Source organism: Polypterus senegalus, chromosome 10 (genome assembly GCF_016835505.1).
Source record: "Polypterus senegalus isolate Bchr_013 chromosome 10, ASM1683550v1, whole genome shotgun sequence".
Classification (NCBI taxonomy): domain Eukaryota; kingdom Metazoa; phylum Chordata; class Cladistia; order Polypteriformes; family Polypteridae; genus Polypterus; species Polypterus senegalus.
In genome coordinates this window covers 85,952,179-85,975,043 of record NC_053163.1, presented here as the reverse complement: position 1 = coordinate 85,975,043, position 22,865 = coordinate 85,952,179, and the positions used below count along the sequence as shown (strand labels likewise).

General features: G+C 37.5%; 1 protein-coding gene across 1 annotated transcript in view; it reads right to left on the bottom strand.

Moving 5' to 3' along the window:
• The window catches only part of cul4b (cullin 4B), a 66,921-nt gene extending 45,336 nt beyond the window's left edge, over positions 1-21,585 (bottom strand). Inside the window, exons 1-5 of the mRNA XM_039766072.1 lie at positions 20,594-21,585; positions 15,041-15,156; positions 6,703-6,806; positions 5,528-5,597; positions 3,395-3,468 (exon numbers count right to left, since the gene is read on the bottom strand). Coding sequence (XP_039622006.1) covers positions 3,395-3,468; positions 5,528-5,597; positions 6,703-6,806; positions 15,041-15,156; positions 20,594-21,074 — 845 coding nt within the window. The 5' untranslated portion in view covers positions 21,075-21,585. The remainder of the gene's footprint in view (positions 1-3,394; positions 3,469-5,527; positions 5,598-6,702; positions 6,807-15,040; positions 15,157-20,593) is intronic.
• Positions 21,586-22,865: the final 1,280 nt, after the last annotated feature.

Below are 22,865 nucleotides of genomic sequence, written 5' to 3'. Positions count from 1 at the left end.
TAGCGACAGCGTGTCTATTAACTTGTGGATTTTTCTGCGAGTATTTGGCGGCAGCGTCACGAAGTTGCTTCCGTCTAGCTGCATCAGAAAATGTACCACAACGTCTGCCATGCCTTCTTTTTACTGTTTTCTCACAGCTTGGATTGCTGCTATCATAATCGGTTTGAGTTTCATGGTTTGTTTCAGTCACGTTAGTATTTGCAGGACTTGTGTTGAAGTGACATTCGGCATCTGTCAAGCGTTGTACACATACAACCGGCTTCATCGATAACTTCGCATCCAGCTTTTGAGAGTTGAAACATTCATAAAAATCAAAGTGTCCACTACTGAAATCGTCACCTGTGAATCTAAGATGTTTAAGAGGCATTGAAGGTTCTGAAAAGGTGTAAAATATTTGGCCATTTCTGTACACTTCAAAGCGACAACCGAACGATTCAGCGGCAGCCATCAACTCACATGCAGAAGCATAAGTGAAGGGCTTAAGCATTTCACTCTTATAGTGCCCCTGTGTAGTATAATTATCTCCAGTACCGTCATCAGTCCACACCTTGAACCTGTCCCAGTCATTCAATACATAAGACACAATGTTCCTCCAGATATCAAGATTGAGCCTGATATGGCCATGCAATATGTAAAACAGAGAATGTAAAAGGCAGGCGGCATCTCCGGGGATGGAAACCACTCGGTAAATGACAGTTCTTTGATCGATGGTGATCACCTCGATAGACATGTTAATGGGGGTACGGTTGGAACGATAAAGGAAATGGGGACCTGAACAGTAAATTAAGTGTAAAATATCTACACAATAACTATAATCGTAATAAACGAACAATAAAACAGCGGAGAAGCCGTGGATTAAATAAAAAGGCTGCAGTTATCAGCAGGGAGACGTGAATACCGTGGCGAACCAAGGAAGGGAATGAAGAGACCAGAGTGAAGGAAGGCCTTATATGGGCAGGCAGTCAATTACGTGGGAGGCGTGGGGATGGGGATGCAATATAGGCAGGCAGCCAACTATGTGGGAGGCGTGGTGATGGGGGACGCAACGCCGCCTCACATGGCGACCGAGCTGCAGGCTATGGACGTATATATGTACATAAGTAGGACTCAATTATGACCGTTACACGTAGAATTTCGAAATAAAACCTGCTTAACTTTTGTAAGTAACCTGTAAGGAATGAGCCTGCCAAATTTCAGCCTTCTACCTACACGGGAAGTTGGAGAATTAGTGATCAGCGAGTCAGTCAGTCAGTCAGTGAGGGCTTTGCCTTTTACTAGTATAGATAAAGAACTATAGAAAAAACCCAGTCAACGTGCCATGGTTCAGGCAGCATCATCTGCATGTCTCACTATTTTTTCTGCCTGCTCTACCAGGCTTATAACCAGCCATGTGGTGGTGTTTACCTAGATAATAGTGATGCTCCGACTAACTGATTTTCCCTACAAAAGACAGTCAGTGATCAGTAAATTGGCTGATCACAAAAAATGTTTTTTTTTTAATCCTGCTTTTCTAAGCATTACGATAATTTAGTTGTAGTGCTCCTATACACAAAGTTATTACAATAGGTAAGCTAATACAATTTATTTTTGGCTGCAAAGTCCTGTAAACAGAGGGCAGCAAGGCAGTCTTAACCAGAGAGAGAGAGAGAGAAGAGTGGAATATTTGGCTTTACAATAAAGAAAGTGGAGTTGTACTGTGCAATTAGACAACTAGCAAGATGGAAAGAAAAAACATTTGAATGAATTCAGAGCTTTTTATTTTGTCCCAAGTAAAATGGATACTGCTAGTCTGAGTTTAGACGGTGAGCAAACTTGTGTTTAGCACAGCAGCACACATTTTCAATTAGAAAAAGAAGATAAAAGAACACTTAAAAAAAAGAAACCCTTGAATAAATATATATTTCAACAGCAATAAATCTATTTTAATGTGCATTAATGATTAAAAATTATTAAAGCCTAAAAGTGCACATATATTTAAATTTAAGCAATGTTTAGCTTCCAATATCAGTTTATTGAATCAATGTGTAAGAATGTTTTTTTGATAGACAAATTGTGAAAACCACTTAATTTTTTTTGTAAATTAAGCTTTGATGGGTAGATATACACCAGAAGAAATTAAACAAAATGACCATCATAGTTATGAAAATAATTTTATTTTCTTTCATGCCATATAAACTGTGGATAAATACTTTCTGTACATATTTTATTAGTAAAAATTATTTCTTATTCTTATTCTTATTTATTTAAATTCAAGCCAAATTATTTTTTAGTATTTTACAGTCACTAACAACTCTTAAGAACTTCATTTTGTTAATAAAAGATGAATAGGCAATACATGTGGTCAAGTTTAATTATAAAAATACCAATGTTAACAGTTTAATACAAAACAGAAGGCTCCTGTGCATCTGGTCATGCAGGAGCTTTGTATGATTTTTTTTTTAAAGGGATAAAGAAAAAGGAAAAACACCCAAATAAAGAAAAGGGGAATCGGTTTCAGAATTGGCCAGTTCAGTATTCAGATGTCATACAAGTTTATAGACACCTTCATGGAAATTAAAAATGCAGAAAGGTGCATGATAGTACTTAAACAAATTGCAGAATATTGATAAGACTACTATCAAACTGAAACTGCATTCTGACATAAATCTAAATAAATAAAACAACTCAACAACTCGCTTGCTCTTACATTATATAATTGACAATATGGGTACTGGGGTCTCATTGTGGAAAAAAAATACTGAATACGTCCAATTTTAATAAAGCCAAAAAGATTAAGGGTACTGAGCCACATCTGGAGTTTGCACAAATGACTACAGTACATTAGTGTCGGTTTAAAAAGAAACAAACTACAACCAATCAATTATTGCTACTTGTCATTGTGCAGAGTGCAAGTATAAAAATAATTATTATTAATGTCTTCTGAATTTTATACTTTTATATGGGAACTTGACTCTATCCTGGTCTACAATTATTCACTCGGACTTATTTTTGATTGCTAGATATTTATCAATATTTTTGTTACTTTCTAAATCTATTTAGTATACTTCCATGTATTTCTGTTGTTTTAACTTGTAATTACTTAAATTGTCCTTGGTTTACCTAATTAGAAAAAGAAGTCGTTTACATGTGTAAAAATACGTTTGCTGTATATAACAGAAGTATTCTATCTACATTATATAATAATTTGTCTAGTCCATATACAGTGATTAAAGTACTTCAGGTACTTTATAATGATATAATAATAAAACGAATCACCATGAGGCACTGAAAATAATTTAACATACTTTAGCAAAAAAAATAGAAACTGCATAACAATTTAAATAGCCAAAGCCCTCTAATTTTGTCATTTAACTCCACTATGAATATCAAATAACAGGTATAAAATTAAACCTACCAAATAGATGGCAGCATAGAGTTCTGAAGAACATAAGTCCGATCCAAAAACAAAAATATACTTCTTATCATGATCTACAATTAAAACAAACAAATAAACTGTAACTGCATTTTATAATACTTTACTCTATGTTTTATTACCTATTTACCACTGTTATTAAATATCAAGAGTGTGCTGCTACGAGTGATTAAATGAGGAATGTTTTATAGAGTGAAGCTATAATAAACCAGCCAGGCTTCCACTCAAGAGATTTAAAGCTAAATTGTGCTTTAAAAAAACACATTTGTCAAGATAAGCAATTAAAAAAATAACAGTAAACTTTTCACTCCTATAAAAATGCGTACATCTTTACTTATTAACAACATAACTTTTACTGAAAACTGGAGGTTAGAAACATTATTTTAAAGAAATTATGAAACTGAGCAAGTTTAAAGACATGTGACTTTGCATCAAATCATACAAACTAAAGAGACAACCATAGATATTTATAATTATAGCTTCCCTGAACAGACAATGAGGTGTGCCTCAGTCTTTTCTCAACTAAAATATCAAAACAAAATAATAAATGTAACAATGAAGTAATATTTCTTTTCCAAGAGCTATATAATGAAACAAACAATTGGTGGATTATAAGTCAGTTAAGAGAACAAATGAATACATCAACCACATGACACACGAAGCAGGCAGTAGAGAAAAAGGTAGATTACTTTAGGATTTGCTAAGAGTAATATTTTTCCATACGTGCTCACCAACTCCAGTACTGTGCTAAATGAAACACTAAATCCTAATAAATAATGAGAAGCTGTGCATTTACTTAAAAAAAAAGGCAATCTGGGTTAAGGCTGCACACTAAATATTGTATATTAATCATGAATGTAATTATGACTGCCTAAATACCCTTACAGTATTTTGCAAAATAATTATTACTGCATTCCATTTAATACTACTACCCTGATATTTCCCAGGTAAAGATTGACTCTAGATAACAAATGCATATTGGAATTAGGCACATACACATTCAATAAGCATGAGTGCACATTACAGGACTTAACTACATGCTAAGTTCATTTTAAGGAGTCTGATCCCAAAGAATATTTTCTGTTCGAAGCAGCTTCCAGAAAAATTGAGAATTATAAAAAAAAAAGTAGACTACTTGACACCTGTAAGACGTTTAAATGCCAAAATGAAACCGCTGTCACTTCCTTGATTTACTTTACTGTTTCAAGTAATTGTCATGCTTGCTAGTTTCTGTGTTTCAGAACACAGTAACTTCCAGCTGTCTGCCTTTGCCACCTCTCATCTGCTCACTTGCACTGGATCTCTCCATCTCCTACCTTCCCTTTGTCCATCTTTCAACCTCCTTTTGTTTTCTTTTCTCTTTGTTTCTCGCAATCTCCCCCTTTCTTTCTGATCAGCTTTATTTCCTAAGTCTAGTACTCACACTTCCCTTTTAAATCAAGGACGTGGCAAAGCTGCGGCAATCAGCAGTTCCCACTGCCAACAGGATCATGGCCAATCCTGCATGTGTGCACTAAGTGCAGGGACCTCTGCTCCCACATAAGAACCACTCTCGCCATGCCAATACACCCCCACACAAAGACACGAGAGGTGCAATTATTTATTTAAAATTTGCCTACCAACCCCGGACCTCACTTTACCAGACCCACATGGAAAAAAAGAAAAAATAAAAATATACAGTTGAGACACTTCTGGAAATTATTGTTAATTTATACCCCCAGTACAGAAAGGAAGAACAGCACTCACTCAAACCTGCAACTGCATATTACTTCATTGATTGGTACACCTTAAAATCTTTACTCTTCTCATTCAGATCCACAACCTTTTCCATCCTTCACCTTAAACAGCAGTATGTGTGACACTTGATATATTAGACTGTCTTTATGTATAATGACTTATATAAAGATCAAATTTCAGTATACACCAACACAAGAATTAAAGAAACTTCAGAGTTCACAGTATGTTAAAAGTTGAGATATAGAATTATATGTATAAATATAAAATATGCCAATCCTACTGATTACTAGTGGAAATGAACCTTAAGCTTACTTGAATTTCAGAATAACTTTTTATTTCTATTTAAGTGAAACAAATGCATTTAACACCACAACTCACCATTTGTCTGCAGTGATCTTGCCAACACTTATCTATCTTCTTAAGAAATAGTACACTATCTAATGCATCCGTATACATTAATTAAGGAACATAAACAGAAAACTAATAAGTAATGCCCAACAAAGCATAATATTTTAAATATTATAAAATACCAAAAAATTACATGCATCATGTGCTCCTTGCCAGAAACAAAGAAAATTTGTAACAAGTGGTAATTTAGTCAAATCAAAACTCGATTAAAAACAAAAACTGACAAATATAAATTACACCTTTAAAAGGAAGAACTAAAAAAAAGTTATTGTAGCTTGCAATGGATACAATATGAGAGCATGCGTGTGTGTGTGTGTGTGTGTATATATATATATACAATTCTAAAAATAATTTATAGTAAGCGTGTTCAGTTTCAGTCTTGTGGGGCCTCAGCTGACAACAGTCATTCTAACTTAGGACAGATTCTTTCTATAGTACAGTACTATGTTTTTGTGCATATGTGGTTTACTTTATCCAAAATTTCATAAAGATTTTACATGCAGAACTTTTCCTACTTCTGTAAATTTTCAGCCTATCTACTTTAGGGAAAAAATGTATACGAAATCCTGATGTAAATCTTTTAGTATCCACCAGATGAACCATTATATTACTTCTTTCTATTGTTTAGTTAATGAAACTTAGAAAGTAAATGTTGAAATATATACTGTATCGCCAAATTGCGAGTTTCATTCAGAGCAGAGACACACATCCGATTAAGAAGCAGCTAACCGCAAGATAAGAAATCAGAAAAAAATACATAAAATCTTTCTACTTGTATTGATTATCTGAAATTTAATTGGGGAAAGAGAAAAAAAGCATAAGGTAAAAAATGCAGTAACTGGAAACAGCTGGAACCAAATGGAAACATTCACATTGTTGAGGAATACATAATTAAAATTTAAATAATTATAAATGTAAAAACAATTTAACTGATTGATCTCCGTATTCAACAGGAATTGTTCAGATTAAATTGTTTATTACATTACGAAATATATTTGAAGGTAAAAATCTCAAAGACAGATGCCATTTACATTAGCTGACAATTTCATCCCAAATTAATACACACATAATAGCTGTATAATACTCTGTAAGAAAATACAAAATTATATCAATTCAATGTGTCACTGAACAACCAAAAAGGATATTCTCTGAACTGATGGATCTGTGCCTTTATGTGGTCCTCACATACTGTTCTCAACTGCTTGTAAAGATTTGCGGAAATTTTGTGGGAACACAGGTTTTCAACTGCCTAAAAATAAGAAAAAACAAACCATTTTAGCATTCATATTAAAGTTCTCAAAAACATTACTTTCCAACTACTAGCCAAATTTGACAGAATTTATACATTTTGAGAGATCATATACACAGCTGATTTTTACCCCACAGTAAACATTCCAAGTTAAATCTAATTTGACACCTTTTTGATGTAAAGTAGGAGTACATTTTGCATTTCTGCAATTTATATAAAGAGTTTAAAAATAATAAACATAGTTACATTTGGCAAAAAATTGTGGAGAGACATATAGTTTTCTTACAGCTATATCCCAGAGTATTTAACTTCAAAAACTGCTTTCAGAGACACAAAAAAAAAAAGCTTATGATTTTATGACTGCTCAGTGACATACTACTTATTCAACAGCAAAACAGAGTTGAAGTTGCTGTTAGTTTGTCAGAATGACTACAAATGATCCCCTTCAGATTTTAAAAGAGAGCAGAGGCCTCCTTTAAAGTAGTACTACTCCTTTTGTTATAATTCACAGATATGCAGTTTCACAGTGTATGTTGGAGAAATTAATTTTATCATTGCAACATTGTGAAATCAGTTTTTAAAACATAAAATTGATTGTACTTTCAAAAGGAGAGAAACACTGCTATAATTATTTGAACTAGTGATATATGTGAACCACAATATGACAACTAGAATGTGACTTCTGCAACATGTATTTTTTTAAAATAAAGCTTATGTATTTTAATGGCTACATGTATATTTTCATTTAAGGTACATGCCACCAGACCACAGTAATCCATTAATGTTCTAATATGCTATTTTAGCATTAAATTATTCATAAGTCTTCCAATGGGTTGTCAAGTTATAGAATGTCAACATGAACGTTTGGTTCATGAGCTTAAAATTCAGTATTAAGCAACCAGCTTTTCCTTTACGCAAATAAAGGAAAAAAAAAAAAAAAATATTATATACAGTTATATGAAAAAGTTTGGGAACCCCCTCTCAGCCTACATAATAATTTACTCTACTTTCAACAAAAAAAGATAACAGTGGTATGTCTTTCATTTCCTAGGAACATCTGAGTACTGGGGTGTTTTCTGAACAAAGATTTTTAGTGAAGCAGTATTTATTTGTATGAAATTTAATCAAATGTGAAAAACTGACTGTGCAAAAATTTGGGTACCCTTGTAATTTTGCTGATTTGAATGCATGTAACTGTTCAATACCGATTACTTGCAACACCAAATTGGTTGGATTAGCTCATTAAGCCTTGAACTTCATAGACAGGCGTGTCCAATCATGAGAAAAGGTATTTAAGGTGGTCAATTGCAAGTTGCGCTTCCCTTTTGACTCTCCTCTGAAGAGTGACAGTATGGGATCCTCAAAGCAACAAAGATTGTTCAGTATCATGGTTTAAGGGAAGGCTACAAAAAACTATCTCAGAGGTTTAAACTGTCAGTTTCAACTCTAAGGAATGTAATCAGGAAATGGAAGGCCACAGGCACAGTTGCTGTTAAACCCAGGGCTGGCAGGCCAAGAAAAACACAGGAGCGGCATATGTGCAGGATTGTGAAAATGGTTACAGACAACCCACAGATCACCTCCAAAGACTTGCAAGAACATCTTGCTGCAGATGGTGTATCTGTATATCATTCTACAATTCAGCGCAATTTGCACAAAAAAACATCTGTATGGCAGGGTGATGAGAAAGAAGCCCTTTCTGCACTCATGCCACAAACAGAGTTGCTTGTTATATGCAAATGCTCATTTAGACAAGCCAGATTCATTTTGGAACAAAGTGCTTTGGACTGATGAGAAAGAAATTGAGTTATTTGGTCATAGGAAAAAGCGCTTTGCATGGCGGAAGAAGAGCGCAGCATTCCAAGAAAACCACCTGCTACCTACTGTCAAATTTGGTGGAGTTTCCATCATGCTGTGGGGCTGTGTTGCTAGTTCAGGGACTGGGGCTGTTGTTAAAGTCGAGGGTCGGATTAATTCAATCCAATATCAACAAATTCTTCAAGATAATGTTCAAGCATCAATCACAAAGTTGAAGTTACGCGGGGTTGGATATTCCAACAAGACAATGACCAAAAAAACAGTTCGAAATCTACAAAGGCCTTCATGCAGAGGGAGAAGTACAATGTTCTGGAATGGCTGTCACAGTCCCTTGACTTGAATATCATTGAAAAATCTATGGGATGATTTGAAGCAGGCTGTCCATGCTCAGCAGCCATCAAATTTAACTGAACTGGAGAGATTTTGTATGGAAGAATGGTCAAAAATACCTCCATCCAGAATCCAGACACTCAAAGGCTATAGGAGGTGTCTAGAAGCTGTTACATTTGCAAAAGGAGGCTCAACTAAGTATTGATGTAATATCTCTGTTAGGGTGCCCAAATTTATGCACCTGTCTAATTTTGTTATGATGCATATTTTCTGTTAATCCAATAAACTTAATGTCACTGCTGAAATACTACTGTTTCCATAAGGCATGTCATATATTACAAGGAAGTTGCTACTTTGAAAGTTCAGCCAATGATAAACAAAAATCCAAAGAATTAAGAGAGTATATATATATATAAACTGCTCAAAAAAATTAAAGGAACACTTTGAAAACACATCAGATCTCAATGGGAAAAAGAAATCCTCCTGGATATCTATACTGATATAGACTGGGTAATGTGTTAGGAACGAAGGGATGCCACATCGTTTGATGGAAATGAAAATGATCAACCTACAGAGCCCTGAATTCAAAGACGCCCCAAAAATCAGAGTGAAAAAATTATGTGGCAGGCTAGTCCATTTTGCCAAAATTTAATTGCAGCAACTCAAAATTGTATGCAGCACTTTGTATGGCCCCTGTGTTCTTGTATACATGCCTGACAACATCGGTGCATGCTTTTAATGAGATGACAGATGGTGTTGTGGGGGATCTCCTCCCAGATCTGGACCAGGGCATCACTGAGCTCCTGGACAGTTGGAGGTGCAACCTGGTGGCATTGGATGGACCAAAACATAATGTCCCAGAGGTGTTCTATTGGATTTAGGTCAGGAAAGTGTGGTGGCCAGTCAATGGTATCAATTCCTTCATCCTCCAGGAACTGCCTACATACTCTCACCACATGAGGCCAGGAATTGTCGTGCACCAGGAGCCACTGTACCAGCATAGGGTCTGACAATGGGTCCAAGGATTTCATCCTGATACCTAATGGCAGCCAAGGTGCCTTTGTCAAGCCTGTAGCGGTCTGTGTGACCCTCCATGGATATGCCTCCCCAGACAATCATTAACCCACCACCAAACTGCTCATGCTGAATGATGTTACAGGCAGCATAATGTTCTCCATGGCTTCTCCAGGCCCTTTCATTTCTGTCACGTGCTCAGGGTGAACCTGCTCTCATCTGTAAAAAGCACAGGGCACCAGTGGTGCATCTGCCAATTCTGGTATTCTATGGCGAATGCCAATCGAGCTGCATGCTGCTGGGCAGTGAGCTCAGGGCCCATTAGAGGACATGGGGCCCTTGGGTCACCCTCATGAAGTCTTTCTGGTTGTTTGGTCAGAGACATTCACACCAGTAGCCTGCTGGAGGTCATTGTGTAGGGCTCTGGCAGTGCTTATCCTGTTCTTCCTTACCCAAAGGAGCAGATACTGGTCCTGCTGATGGGTTATGGACCTTCTATGGCCCTCTCCAGCTCTCCTAGAGTAACTGCTTGTCTCCTAGAATCTCCTCCATGCCCTTGAGACTGTGCAGGGAGACACAGCAAACCTTCTGGCAATGACACGTATTGATGTGCCATCCTGGAGAAGTTGGACTACCTGTGCAACCTCTGTAGGGTCCAGGTATCGCCTCATGCTACCAGTAGTGACACTGACTGTAGCCAAATGCAAAACTAGTGAAGAAACAGTCAGAAAAGATGAGGAGGGAAAAATGTCAGTGGCCTCCACCTGTTAAAACCATTCCTGTTTTGGGGGTCATCTCATTGTTGCCCCTCTAGTGCATCTGTTGTTAATTTCATTAACACCACAGCAGCTGAAACTGATTAACAACCCCCTCTGCTATTTAACTGACCAGATTAATATCCCCGTAAGTTTCATTGACTTTATGCTATACTCTGATTAAAAAGTGTTCCTTTAATTCTTTTGAGCAGTGTGTATATATATATATATATACTAGCAGAATGCCCGCGCTTCGCAGCGGAGAAGTAGTGTGTTAAAGAAGGTATGAAAAAGGAAAAATTTTAAAAATAACGTAACATGATTGTCAATGTAATTGTTTTGTCACTGTTATGAGTGTCGCTGTGATATATATATATATATATATATATATATAGCAAAATACCCGCACTACGCAGCGATGTCATGTGTTAAAGAAGTTATGAAAAAGAAAAGGAAACATTTTAAAAATAATGTAACATGATTGTCAAAGTAATTGTTTTGTGTATTTGGCGGCAGCGTCAAAGTTTTTTTCGTCTAGCTGCATCAGAAAATGTACCACGACGTCTGACACGCCTCCTTTTTACTGTTTTCTCACAGCTTGGATTGCTGCTGTCATATATACACATACACACACACACACACACACACACACACACACACACACACATACATACCTGTGCAAAAGTTTTAGGCAGGTGTGAAAAAATGCTGTGAACAAAGGATGCTTTCAGAAATATATATAAAGATTGTTTATTTGTATCAATTTACAAAATGCAAAGTGAGCGAACAAAAGAAAAATCTATATCAAATCAATATTTGGTGTTACTACCTTTTGCCTTTAAACCAGCATCAATTCTTATAGGTACACTTGCACAAAGTCAGGGATTTTGTAGGATTATAGTCAGGTGTATGATCAACCAATTATACCAAACAGGTGCTAATGATCATCAATGTCACATGTAGATCGAAACACAGTCATTAACTGAAAGAGAAACAGCTGTGTAGGAGGCTTAAAACTGGGTGAGTAACAGCCAAACTCTGCTACCAAGATGAGGTTGTGGAAGACAGTTTCATGTCATGGCAAGATTGACCACAGCAACAAGACACAAGGTAGTTATACTGTATCAGCAAGGTCTCTCCCAGACAAAGATTTCAAAGCAGACTGGGGTTTCAGGATATGCTGTTCAAGCTCTTTTGAAGAAGCACAAAGAAACGGTCAACATTGAGGATCGTAGACACAGTAGTCGGCCAAGGAAACTTAGTGCAGCAGATGAAAGACACATCAAGCTTATTACCCTTCGAAATCAGAAGATGTCCTGCAGTGCCATCAGCTCAGAACTGGCAGAAACCAGTGGGACCCAGGTACACCCATCTACTGTTCGGAGAAGTCTGGCCAGAAGTGGTCTTCATGGAAGAGTTGCAGCCAAAAAGCCATACCTCCGATGTGGAAACAAGGCTAAGCGACTCAAGTATGCATGAAAACATAGGAATTGAGGTGTAGAAAAATGGCAGCAGGTGCTCTGGACTGATGAGTCAAAATTTGAAATATTTGGCTGTAGCAGAAGGCAGTTTGTTCGTTGAAGGGCTGGAGAGCGGTACAATAATGAGTGTCTGCAGGCAACAGTGAAGCATGGTGGAGGTTCCTTGAACGTTTGGGGCTGCATTTCTGCAAATGGAGTTGGAGATTTGGTCAGGATTAATGGTGTTCTCAATGCTGAGAAATACAGGCAGATACTTATCCATCATGCAATACCATCAGGGAGGCATATGATTGGCCCCAAATTTATTCTGCAGCAGGACAACAACACCAAACATGCAGCCAAAGTCATTAAGAACTATCTTCAGCATAAAGAAGAACAAGAAGTCCTGGAATTGATGGTATGGCCCCCACAGAGCCCTGATCTCAACATCATCGAGTGTGTCTGGGATTACTTGGAGACAGAAGGATGTGAAGAAGCCTACATCCACAGAAGATCTGTAGTTAGTTCTCCAAGATGTTTGGAACAACCTACCAGCTGAGTTCCTTCAAAAACTGTGTGCAAGTGTACCTAAAAGAATTGATGTTGTTTTGAAGGCAAAGGGAGTTCACACCAAATACTGACTTGATTTAGATTTCTCTTTTGTTCATTCACTGCATTTTGCTGATTGACGGAAATAAATGATTAACACTTCCATTTTTGAAAGCATTCTTTGTTTACAGCATTTTTCACACCTGCCTAATACTTTTGCACAGTACTGTGTGTGTGTGTGTATATATATATATATATATATATATAAACACTTATACATCCCCTCACCAAGTGATGTTGTCTGCTCCATGTTTCACCCACATTATTCCTTCATTGTGCTCCCCCTACTAACTTCCAAAAACACCAATTTAAATCTCCTTAGATTAATCTTCAGGTCTCTGCACAACTCCGTTCATCAGTACCTCCAGTCTCTCCATCCTGTCTCTTCTCTTACTAGATATCCCAATAATGTTTCCTAGTTCTTATTCCAAGGCTGTGAAACAGCATGCCCTTGATCACATGAACTGCTCCCAATCCACCAATGTTCAGGTGCCGACTTACAAAGACTAATGGTAGTACTTTACTACAAGGCATCTGTAGCTATACTGATCTAATCAACAGTCAGGCCACTTCACTATTATTTGAGATCTTGTTTTCATCTAGGCCATGGAATAACTGTAGCACTACACTTTTTGTACTCTTAAAATTCATATTACTCATAGTAATTTGAAATATTTAAACAATAATACACATCTGAATATATTCAAAATTTGGATATGAATATGAAAGCCTTAAATTGCAAAATAACCTGAAACATACAGGAAAAATATAGGTATAAATAAGACTTAATTTGTGCACCCTCTTAAACCCCACGTCATGACAAGAATAGACTAATGAAAACATCATTAGTACACAACTTGATTAGCCTCAGTTTCTGCGGAAAGTAACTATGGCTACAAAGCACTCACTCAAAAAATGATTTTCAGTTTTTCTGATTTGGGCAAAGTAAATGTTCTTTGTCCAACACCATCCTTCTACACTAAAGTGAACCATCTGCAAGTTAGACAACTGGATACTAATTATTATACTAAAAAAATATAACTCATTGTGTACTTAAACAGAATACCTGCAGTGAGCATTTTATAGTTACTATAAAATCAAATTAAATTCAATATAGTAAACCAGTGAGACTATTGCATCCCAAATGCAGGTCATACTACCGATACACAACCCCTTTGACTGTGTGGTTCAGCTCCATGCTCCCACGTCCATTTTAGGAGGTTCTTGAATGCGACACCGCCAATAACGTAACCAGATGAGCCAGGCAGACGAAAGCAAAACCCACATAGTAAGGGTTAGGTGTATAAAGATGGTAAGTACTTTATTTAAAACAATTCAAAAATCAAAAGTGTCCAAAAATTGTGCAATGCAAAAAGTTCACTAAAAAAATAATCCCATAAAAAGGTGTTCAGTGGAGATTCAAAATTAATCAAATAAATATTCCTTTTAAAATAAGGTTAAAAACAGGGCAGAAAAAATCCTTAAAACCCATGAGCCCAGGTGCACTTCTTAAAAGCAGACGCCTCCTTCACTTAACCCTAACAGGTCTTTGTAGCCAAGGACACAACTAATCTGCAGTTCAGCCACCCTTACACACTGCTCCTAGGCTTGGGCCCCTGCAGTCCATGGCACCACCTGCAAGATGCCTCTCACTTGCCTACAGCCTTTCTTGGGTGGGACACTCCAACTGAGCAGTATTTCTGCCACTCCAGCTCCCTGGTCACTCAGCTGCAGTGGCCATCAACACCCGTGCGTTCAAAAGCTGCCCTAGGGACATTCCTTCTAGCTGTCTGCCTTTGCCACCTCTCATCCGCTCACTTGCACTGGATCTCTCCACCTCCTGCCTTCCCTCTGTCCATCTTTCAGCCTCCTTTTGTTTTCTTTTCTCTCGATTGCCCTCTTTCTTTCCGATCGGCTTTATTTCCTTAGTCTAGCACTCGTGCTTCCCTTTTAAATCAAGGATGTAGCACAGCTGCGCCAATCAGCAGCTCCCAGTGCCAACAGGATCGTGGCCAATCCTACACGTGTGCACTAAGTGCAGGGCCGTCTGCTTCCACATCACACACGGGAACTGCTCTCGTCACGCTACCACACAAAGACATGAGAGTGGCAATTTTTATTTTAAAAACCTCACTTTACCACACCCACATGGGAAAAAAAGAAAAAACAAAAGTACAGAGTTGGGACACTTTGGAAATTATTGTTAATTTATCCCCCAGTACAGAAAGGAAGGACAGCTGAAACTCACCTGATAAAGCTCTTCCAAATTATATCTGATTGAAGTGCTGTTCTGAATTGCTTCCACTGCCTCTTTAAGCTTCTGCCAAGTCTCATCAGTATAATTCTCAGGTAACTTTGGTTTTTCTGAAAGTCAAAAAACAGTTCAAAGTTAAGAGTATTTTACAGGTAAATCTGGAAACTATAATAAGAAAATGACGACAGTTCAAACAGCTGAAATGAAGTGTAATAATAAAAAAAAAACATACCTTTAATATTTAGATGGGTAAGTAAAACTGTAAATATTCCAAATCCTCACTTTACAAACAGTAGTATGGATAAAACACACATTGACACCTTGAGTTCCAGCTGAAAAGTGTGCTCACAAATATTCTGTACTATGATAACAGTAGTGTTTCCTTTAACCCACATTGTGTTTTGAGAAATTAAAATTAAAAATGTTCACATTACTTGAGTAAAAATAATAACTTTTTACTTTTTTTTTGCAAACTAGAATACTAAAATAGATAAGAATGAAAGGCAACCTTTGTTTAAAATGGCTAATAAAAAATAAGCTCTTCTTTCACACATGAAAAAAATAAAGAGATAGAACTGCTATATTGACTGTGCACTATAAAAGTTACTCTAAAACTTTGTTGAAAAAAACATTTAGTCTATTTAGAATCCACTTCTCTCTTAGTGACTCTAAAGTAAAGGTATGAAATGAAGACTAAAAAACTCCTCGGTGATAAAGATAAAAAAAATGATGTGATTAGGAAATGGAGTCAAAAAATATAAATTGTTTGGAAACTGCAACACAACATCCTGACACTGTCTAGGAAAAAGATGTCTATCAAAACATCTGCATCTACGCTAGGAGTATTGCAAAAGGAACCAGCAAGAAACCAACGATCATCTTCAAAAATTTAAAGTTTGGTTCCTGAGAGTGAATTAACACCACATTAGTGAACACGCTTTTAAGAGCTCTGAATATCACTCACTTTAGGTGGGGAGTGGGCTTTAGCAACAAAATACATTACTCTGAAATAAGCAGCTAAAAGTCTATCCTATGTTTTCCAGAAAGCCAAGTGCAACAGCCTGTCTGTGCAGTGTGGATACTTTCTTAGTTTGGAATGTGGAAAGCTTAAGCATGAACAAGCTAAAATCTGGGAAGGTCTTTTGGTGAGGTAAGAGTAAGCTTAGCAAGTCTAGCACTTTTCCATTCTCCAAGACAATAATCACTCTAGTCATGTATGAAAGCAGCAACACTATCATTCAGGGATGCTTCTAATCAACAGAAAAGGACAAACTTGTTAAAGCTGAAGAAAGTGGATATAACCACATGCCAGAAAGTATTGCAGGACAACAGAACCTGTTTGAGTTTTTGTATTAAAAAAAAAAAAAAAAAAGTACTTTGAACCCAATACATGGTCAATCAACGAAAGTGGAAACACAGTTTAAAAAAAAAAAACACAATAAAAAGTACATGCCTTTTGGTGAGCTACTCAAATTCCAAACATCTGCCTTTTCAACTATTTGTAGCAAGATTTTAAGATGGCCAAGCAGAGGTAGAGTTCTAAAGCTTTAAAGAGCTGGAGCAACAAATCACTCCAAGGCGACTGCAAACTGCTAGAATGCAACTCTAAAAACTTAAAACTGGTAGTGTGGTAAAAATATGTAAAGGAAGCATTTTTTTAGGTCTGAACACATTATGTATACAACGCATATCAGCTTCATAAGTTGTAAGACACACACAACCTCTGAAGGTGTCCCATGGTATCTGCCACCAAGGGCCTCAATGGATCAGACTTTTTTTTCCTGCTCATTCCACAGTTGCTCAATTGGATTGAGAACTGGGGAATTTGGAAGCCAAGTCAACACCCTGAAAGCTTTGTCACGTTCCTCAAACCATTCTTGAACAATTTGTGCAGCACTGCGGGGCACATTATCGTGCTGAAAGAGGCTAATGCCATCAGGGAAAAACATTGAGGAAGTCATGTATGTGGTCAGCAAAAATCTTTAGGTTAAAGTATTATGTGTTAAAGTAGCATCCACATGAATGCCAAGACCTAACCTTTCCTAGCAAAACACAATAGTGCTTCTATGGAATCAGACCAAATAGACTACAACTTCACTCCCCAAGCTCAACAATGAGCCTTTGGCACCCATGACCCTGTCACTAGTTCACTGGTTGTCCTTTCTTGGATTACTTTTGGTAGGTACTAAAAAGTGCATACAGGGAAGACCCCACAAGCCCTGCCATTTTGATGATGCTCTGACCTAGAGATGCTCTGTCAGAACGTGACATTATTAGGATGAGACTGGTGGTCTTTAAATCAGGTGTAATGGCCCTTCCTATAAAGATGTAGTCTCTCTATGCAGATGTAGAGGCAGCAGAAGACCCAAAGGGAGGTATTTATGTAACTTTGGGTCTGTTAATGAGCGAAGGGGGAAACATCTGTGAGACAGAAAAAATGCAAAGGCCGAAGAACTGTACTAGATATCAGTAGTGGAACAGGAACTAAGATACTCAAAAAATAAATAAATAAAAACTTGAATTTATGAATAAATTTACATTTTCACTAATGCCAAATTTGGCATAGGAATTGCCAGCAGCATAGCCACAGGTGGTTAATGTTAAGTCATTGTGCAATGTTGCATTCTCCAAGTTAGTTCAATAATCCAGAACTATGGATAAGAGTCATGGTGCAGACCAAGTGCACACAGGGCAATCATTCTTATTCTGGTCAAGTCCCAACATAATGTTGCTAAGATATGGGAATCCAGGTCTGAATAGTTCAGTCTGTCAACACTGCAATTCTCAACAAGCAAAAGAGGACAAACAGATACCACTGTTATGTAAAATACCACTGCAAGTAAACTTAATAGTTTAGAGAGTACCTTGCAATCAGATACAGTGAATACAGAATTACCGCCTCCAGAGTGTGTCCTGAAAATCATAAACTGAAGAATAATGATCTCAGGAATGTAAATGGAATGAAAGAAAGTTAAAATTGACACAAAATCTCCCAGATATTTACTGCATACAGGCAAGTATAGCAGCTTTTATCCTACAAAGTGTGTTGTCAGGTTTCAGCTTTTATCTGCTTGCCAAAAAAAAAACACAAACAAAAAAAAACAAAACACTGCTGCATTAAAATAGTTTTAAGAATAAGGGTCATTCAGTGGGACTGATACCAAATTTACCTCACAACAATTACACAGCAATAGTGATATGTAATCATATGTAAAAAAAATAAATAAAATTAAATTCCCCTTAATCTAGCACTAGGTGGATACTAATTGAAATAAAAAAATGCAGTATAAGCACAAATCAGTAACTGTTGAGTTGCACCATATGTTCTCTTTAGACACATGGTTGAGATGATGACCTGTCGCAATAAATTAATGTAGTAGCAATGTGTTTATTCATAATTTATAAATAAAAATCACAGAAACCAATACACTGAATTTTGATCCTTAATACAAATGATAAAACACTGTTCACAAATGTTTAGCTAGAGTTAATCAGCCACAAATATTATTTAAAAAGCAAATTTACTGCATCAAATCCAACACAGAATCTGTGATAGTATTATATGTTGACTACAATACTGTTACATTCCTTATACTACTGTATGTTTAATTTATTGACAAAAACACAGATCAAAGTAATCTGGAGGTGTCAAATCTCTATTCACTCAACCACCGTGAATCATAACATGCAATTTGTACACTACTTGCAACAGGCTGAGGATTCCATATTTAGAACTTCCAGTTCAAAATAGAACCAGTGGCTTAACATTGCCAAGAATATGCTCCAGGCAGTTTGCTTGTGCAATAAACTGGCAACGAAAAAAATAACACACACTCTCAAAGATGATTAAAAAGACAAGAAAAAAATTTTACATTTACAATAATTTAACTTTAAAACTGAAAAGTCCAGTAATCTAAACATTGTGATAAAAGTAAGCATCTTTCTATAGATTTGAAGCAGTAAAACTCACACTGTTCATAATTTCTAAGATTGCTGGGGTCCTAATTTGGGATCCTGAGGTGGTTCATCATGTGGTAGGTGCAGCAACGCGCTGTATCAGTGCAGATGAAGACTGCTAATAAATTTTGATGAAGACTACTAATAAATGTTAACATTTTTCTGGATTCCAAAACAAAAACTCTGACAGTCTCTGCATCTTTTATTTTTAGGTTTACTCTCTTATGGTTTTTGTATATATTTATTATAATAAGAAGGGTGACAAGGCAGCACAACAGTTAGCTGTACAAAGCCTCAACATCCTGTCTAAGTCTGCTTGAGATTTCTCTTATCTTCCTCCCTCAAATAAAGACACGCAAGTTAAGCGGACTGGCATCACTAATACTTTAACGTTAATAAAACTTGTTGGCATATAGTACATATACAGTTAGAAAGAATCAAGGCTTTACATACACCTGCTTTCAGTATCCTACTTCAGGACCCAGAATCAGTATCAAAGCAAGGCGGGGGCCAGTCCTGGAAAGGACACCAGTCCATCACACACATATGGGCAAATTAGCCTACCACGTTTAATTCTTTTAAGATATGAGCGGAAACCTAAGTACTTAGACGAATCCTAAAGCGACAACGGGAACATACAAGCTCCATGTAACCAATGAGCAGGCCAAGAATTTAAACCCAGTTTTGCAAAGTTTGGGTAACAGTAGTAATCACTGTGTCACTTGCTCTTTTTTTATTAAAGTAAAAACGTTAGAAAAGCTTTTCCATTTTTTGCCGATTAAAGTTCCCATGAAATTGTGCTGACACTCGAAAATCAAGTTCATTTCATTTTTAATGTATATTATGAAGTTAATTTGGCATTATTTGGGGCAGCACAGTAGCTTTCTGTCTCTCATCTCCAGAAGGCTTGGTTTGGATCCTGATGTGCTGTCACTTTCTATATGTGTGGACAGGTTCTTCTCCAGGTATTCCCAATTTCCTCCCAAAACCCACAGACATGCACATTAAGTTAAATGGTGCCTTACTGTATACAATGGCACAATCTCAGTGCGAGTGGGTAAGTAAGTTTAGTGCCCAGCAATGGTTTTGCACCCAATGCTTCAGAAATGTTCAAATAAAGGTGCATTTATATATCGTGCATATAAAGTGTTACAACAACTTCAGAGGGATTAATGGGTATAAGGGTGACCTGGGAGAATATAAAACAAATTCATTTAAAAGCTCAAGTCACACCACTGGCACTTTTTCCCAAAACACCTAGTCTGACTAATCAAATGGTAAAATCGTGCATTTTTAGTAAAACAATATTTTCTCTGCGCACATGAGAAGCAAACTACAATGTTCACCATAAACTGTAAATTACTGTATAAGAGTTATGTTCTTGGAAACGTCCAAGTGTTTCATTCCGTAGTGAGAAGCACACTGTACAAGTCACATTTTGATCACATTGTCTCTTCTTAAGATTACAATACTTGGCCTAATCTAACTCAAAAAATTTAGAACAATGCACTATGCGGAATACTGACTGACGTGAATAAAAGTGAAATGAATTCACTTAAAGTCCACGACGAACTAGACGACAAGTATTACCTTTGAAGTTTTTGATCACTAATTTCTTGGCAGCTCCGGGTTTGCTACTGGAGAAGCTGGACGAGGCTGCCGCCGTCGTTTTGGTCAAACCGTTTGCATGATGACCAACGCCAGCAGGCAGAAAGAGGTTTTTAGTCTTACTGGAAGATGAAGAGGGGGCCGAAGATGCTGTGGTGGTAGAGAACTCCTCGGCCATTTTCACATCCAGTCCTATGAAATCCAACGAGTCCTCAAAACGTAACTTCTTCTGGATGTGGTGGGAGCCGGGGGAGCCGCTCGTGGAGTGGCTGATACCTTTCGGAGGAGAAGTCGAGACGGAGTCGAACTCTTCCTTATCCGTGCAGTTTATTTTTCTCTTCTTGCACGTGGAATTACTGTTGTTACTATTATTGCTGCCGCTGTTACTACCATCAGAAGCTGCTGGTCTGACCTCCTGAGCTGGTGGTGGGGGATTAGGGGAGGATAAACCTGTTGGAAACATGAAAAATACTACAAAATCAAATAACCAGTCTGTTAATCCTAAGAGGTTCTCCTTTTTAGTTTTGGCGTTGGGTCTTGACGCTTAGAGTTGTCCCCACAACTTCGCTGTGTCTGCGCTTATGTATTTAATTAAATGTTTGGTTGATCTTATTTCTTTCCCAATGAAAATGGATAGTAACATGCAACTGCTTCTCCACTCTCTTTTCAGCCTCTCTCTTTCTTGTTATTGTCAGAAAAAAGATGGCTGGTTACTGCTTCCTCTTCAGCGCCCTGTTTCCCCCGCACTCGGGCCTCCAAAATACGTTTAATTTGGGATCACATTAATTACGCACTTAACTTTCTTCGTTATCCCAGGAAAATAGTTGCTGATCTATCAGTTAAACCCATATTCTGAAAAGCTTCATTTAAACTGTTCACAGACATGTTGTGACCCGACGGAAGTACTTGTATCTTTTGAGGCGACAGTGGAAGAAAAAAATGCAGACTGCACATCTCACGGCGGCGTCCTCCTTCCTCCCGCCGTTAGGGGGCGAAGTTAACGTGGCGCGTGAGAAAAGACGCCGCGGACCCACGTGCTGCGCACGCATACTTCGGGCAGCCGGCTGCCTTATTAACCGTTTCAGAAACGAAATGCATCTTGTGACACAAGGTTGGAGGATTGAATGTATGAGAATTCTGTACCTGTTAGTGAACTGTAAAGGAGTATTAGTCAAATAAAACAATTCGCTACTAACGGTGTTTTCACTTGTGTACATATTTTATTAGAACTGACTTATTTTTAACAGAATACGCTTAAGCCCTAACAGTTCCTATCAATTCCACAACTGGTAAATTCATTTTTTAACTCTTTACACTCAACAAAAAAGTTTTCCACTCAATATTATACTAATCATTTTTAAAGGTACACAGCTGGTCAAAAGTTTTACAACACCTCAGTTTTTCTTCCAGTGTAATCAGCTGAAAAGCAATAAATGACCTTAAATGGTGAAGAGCCAAGTAGTAAACTGCCAGTGGTTTAAATTTAAAGTTTAGGTTAGCAAAAACTTCAGAGTATTACAAATGGGTCGTCTTCTGGAACAACTAATAGGTTACAACCTACAGATGTTCTACATTAGTTAAAGTAAATTAAGCCTTGAATATTAAAGCAAACGGGCGGCACGGTGGTGCCTCGCAGTTAGGAGACCCGGGTTCACTTCCTGGGTCCTCCCTGTGTGGAGTTTGCATGTTCTCCCCGTGTCTGCGTGGGTTTCCTCCGGACGCTCTGGTTTCCTCCCACAGTCCAAAGACATGCAGGTTAGGTGCATTGGCGATTCTAAATTGGCCCTGGTGTGTTTGTGTGTGTCCTGCGGTGGGCTGGCACCCTGCCCAGGATTGGTTCCTGCCTTGTGCCCTGTGTTGGCTGGGATTGGCTCCAGCAGACCCCTGCGACCCAGTGTTCGGATTCAGCGGGTTGAAAAATGGATGGATGGATATTAAAGCAAACACTTTACACAGTTGTCCCAACTCCTGGTCATTACTTAAAAACCCCTGTCTTAATGCTGACTTGGAACAAACTGTGTTACTACACCCCTACTTAGAGAATTTTCCACTGCAGAAAGTTGTAAATGCCAGTGGCATGAAAATGGCAAAAAAAACCAAATTAAATTAGACAGAGCAATACTACCCTTAGAAGTGTACGCCTTTCGAGCAATACTACCCTTAGAAGTGTACGCCTTTTATTTACAAAAGTTGCAAAAAAGAAACCAAAGCGTTAGTGAGTATGATGCCCTACGCAATCTAAAGACAATTGGAA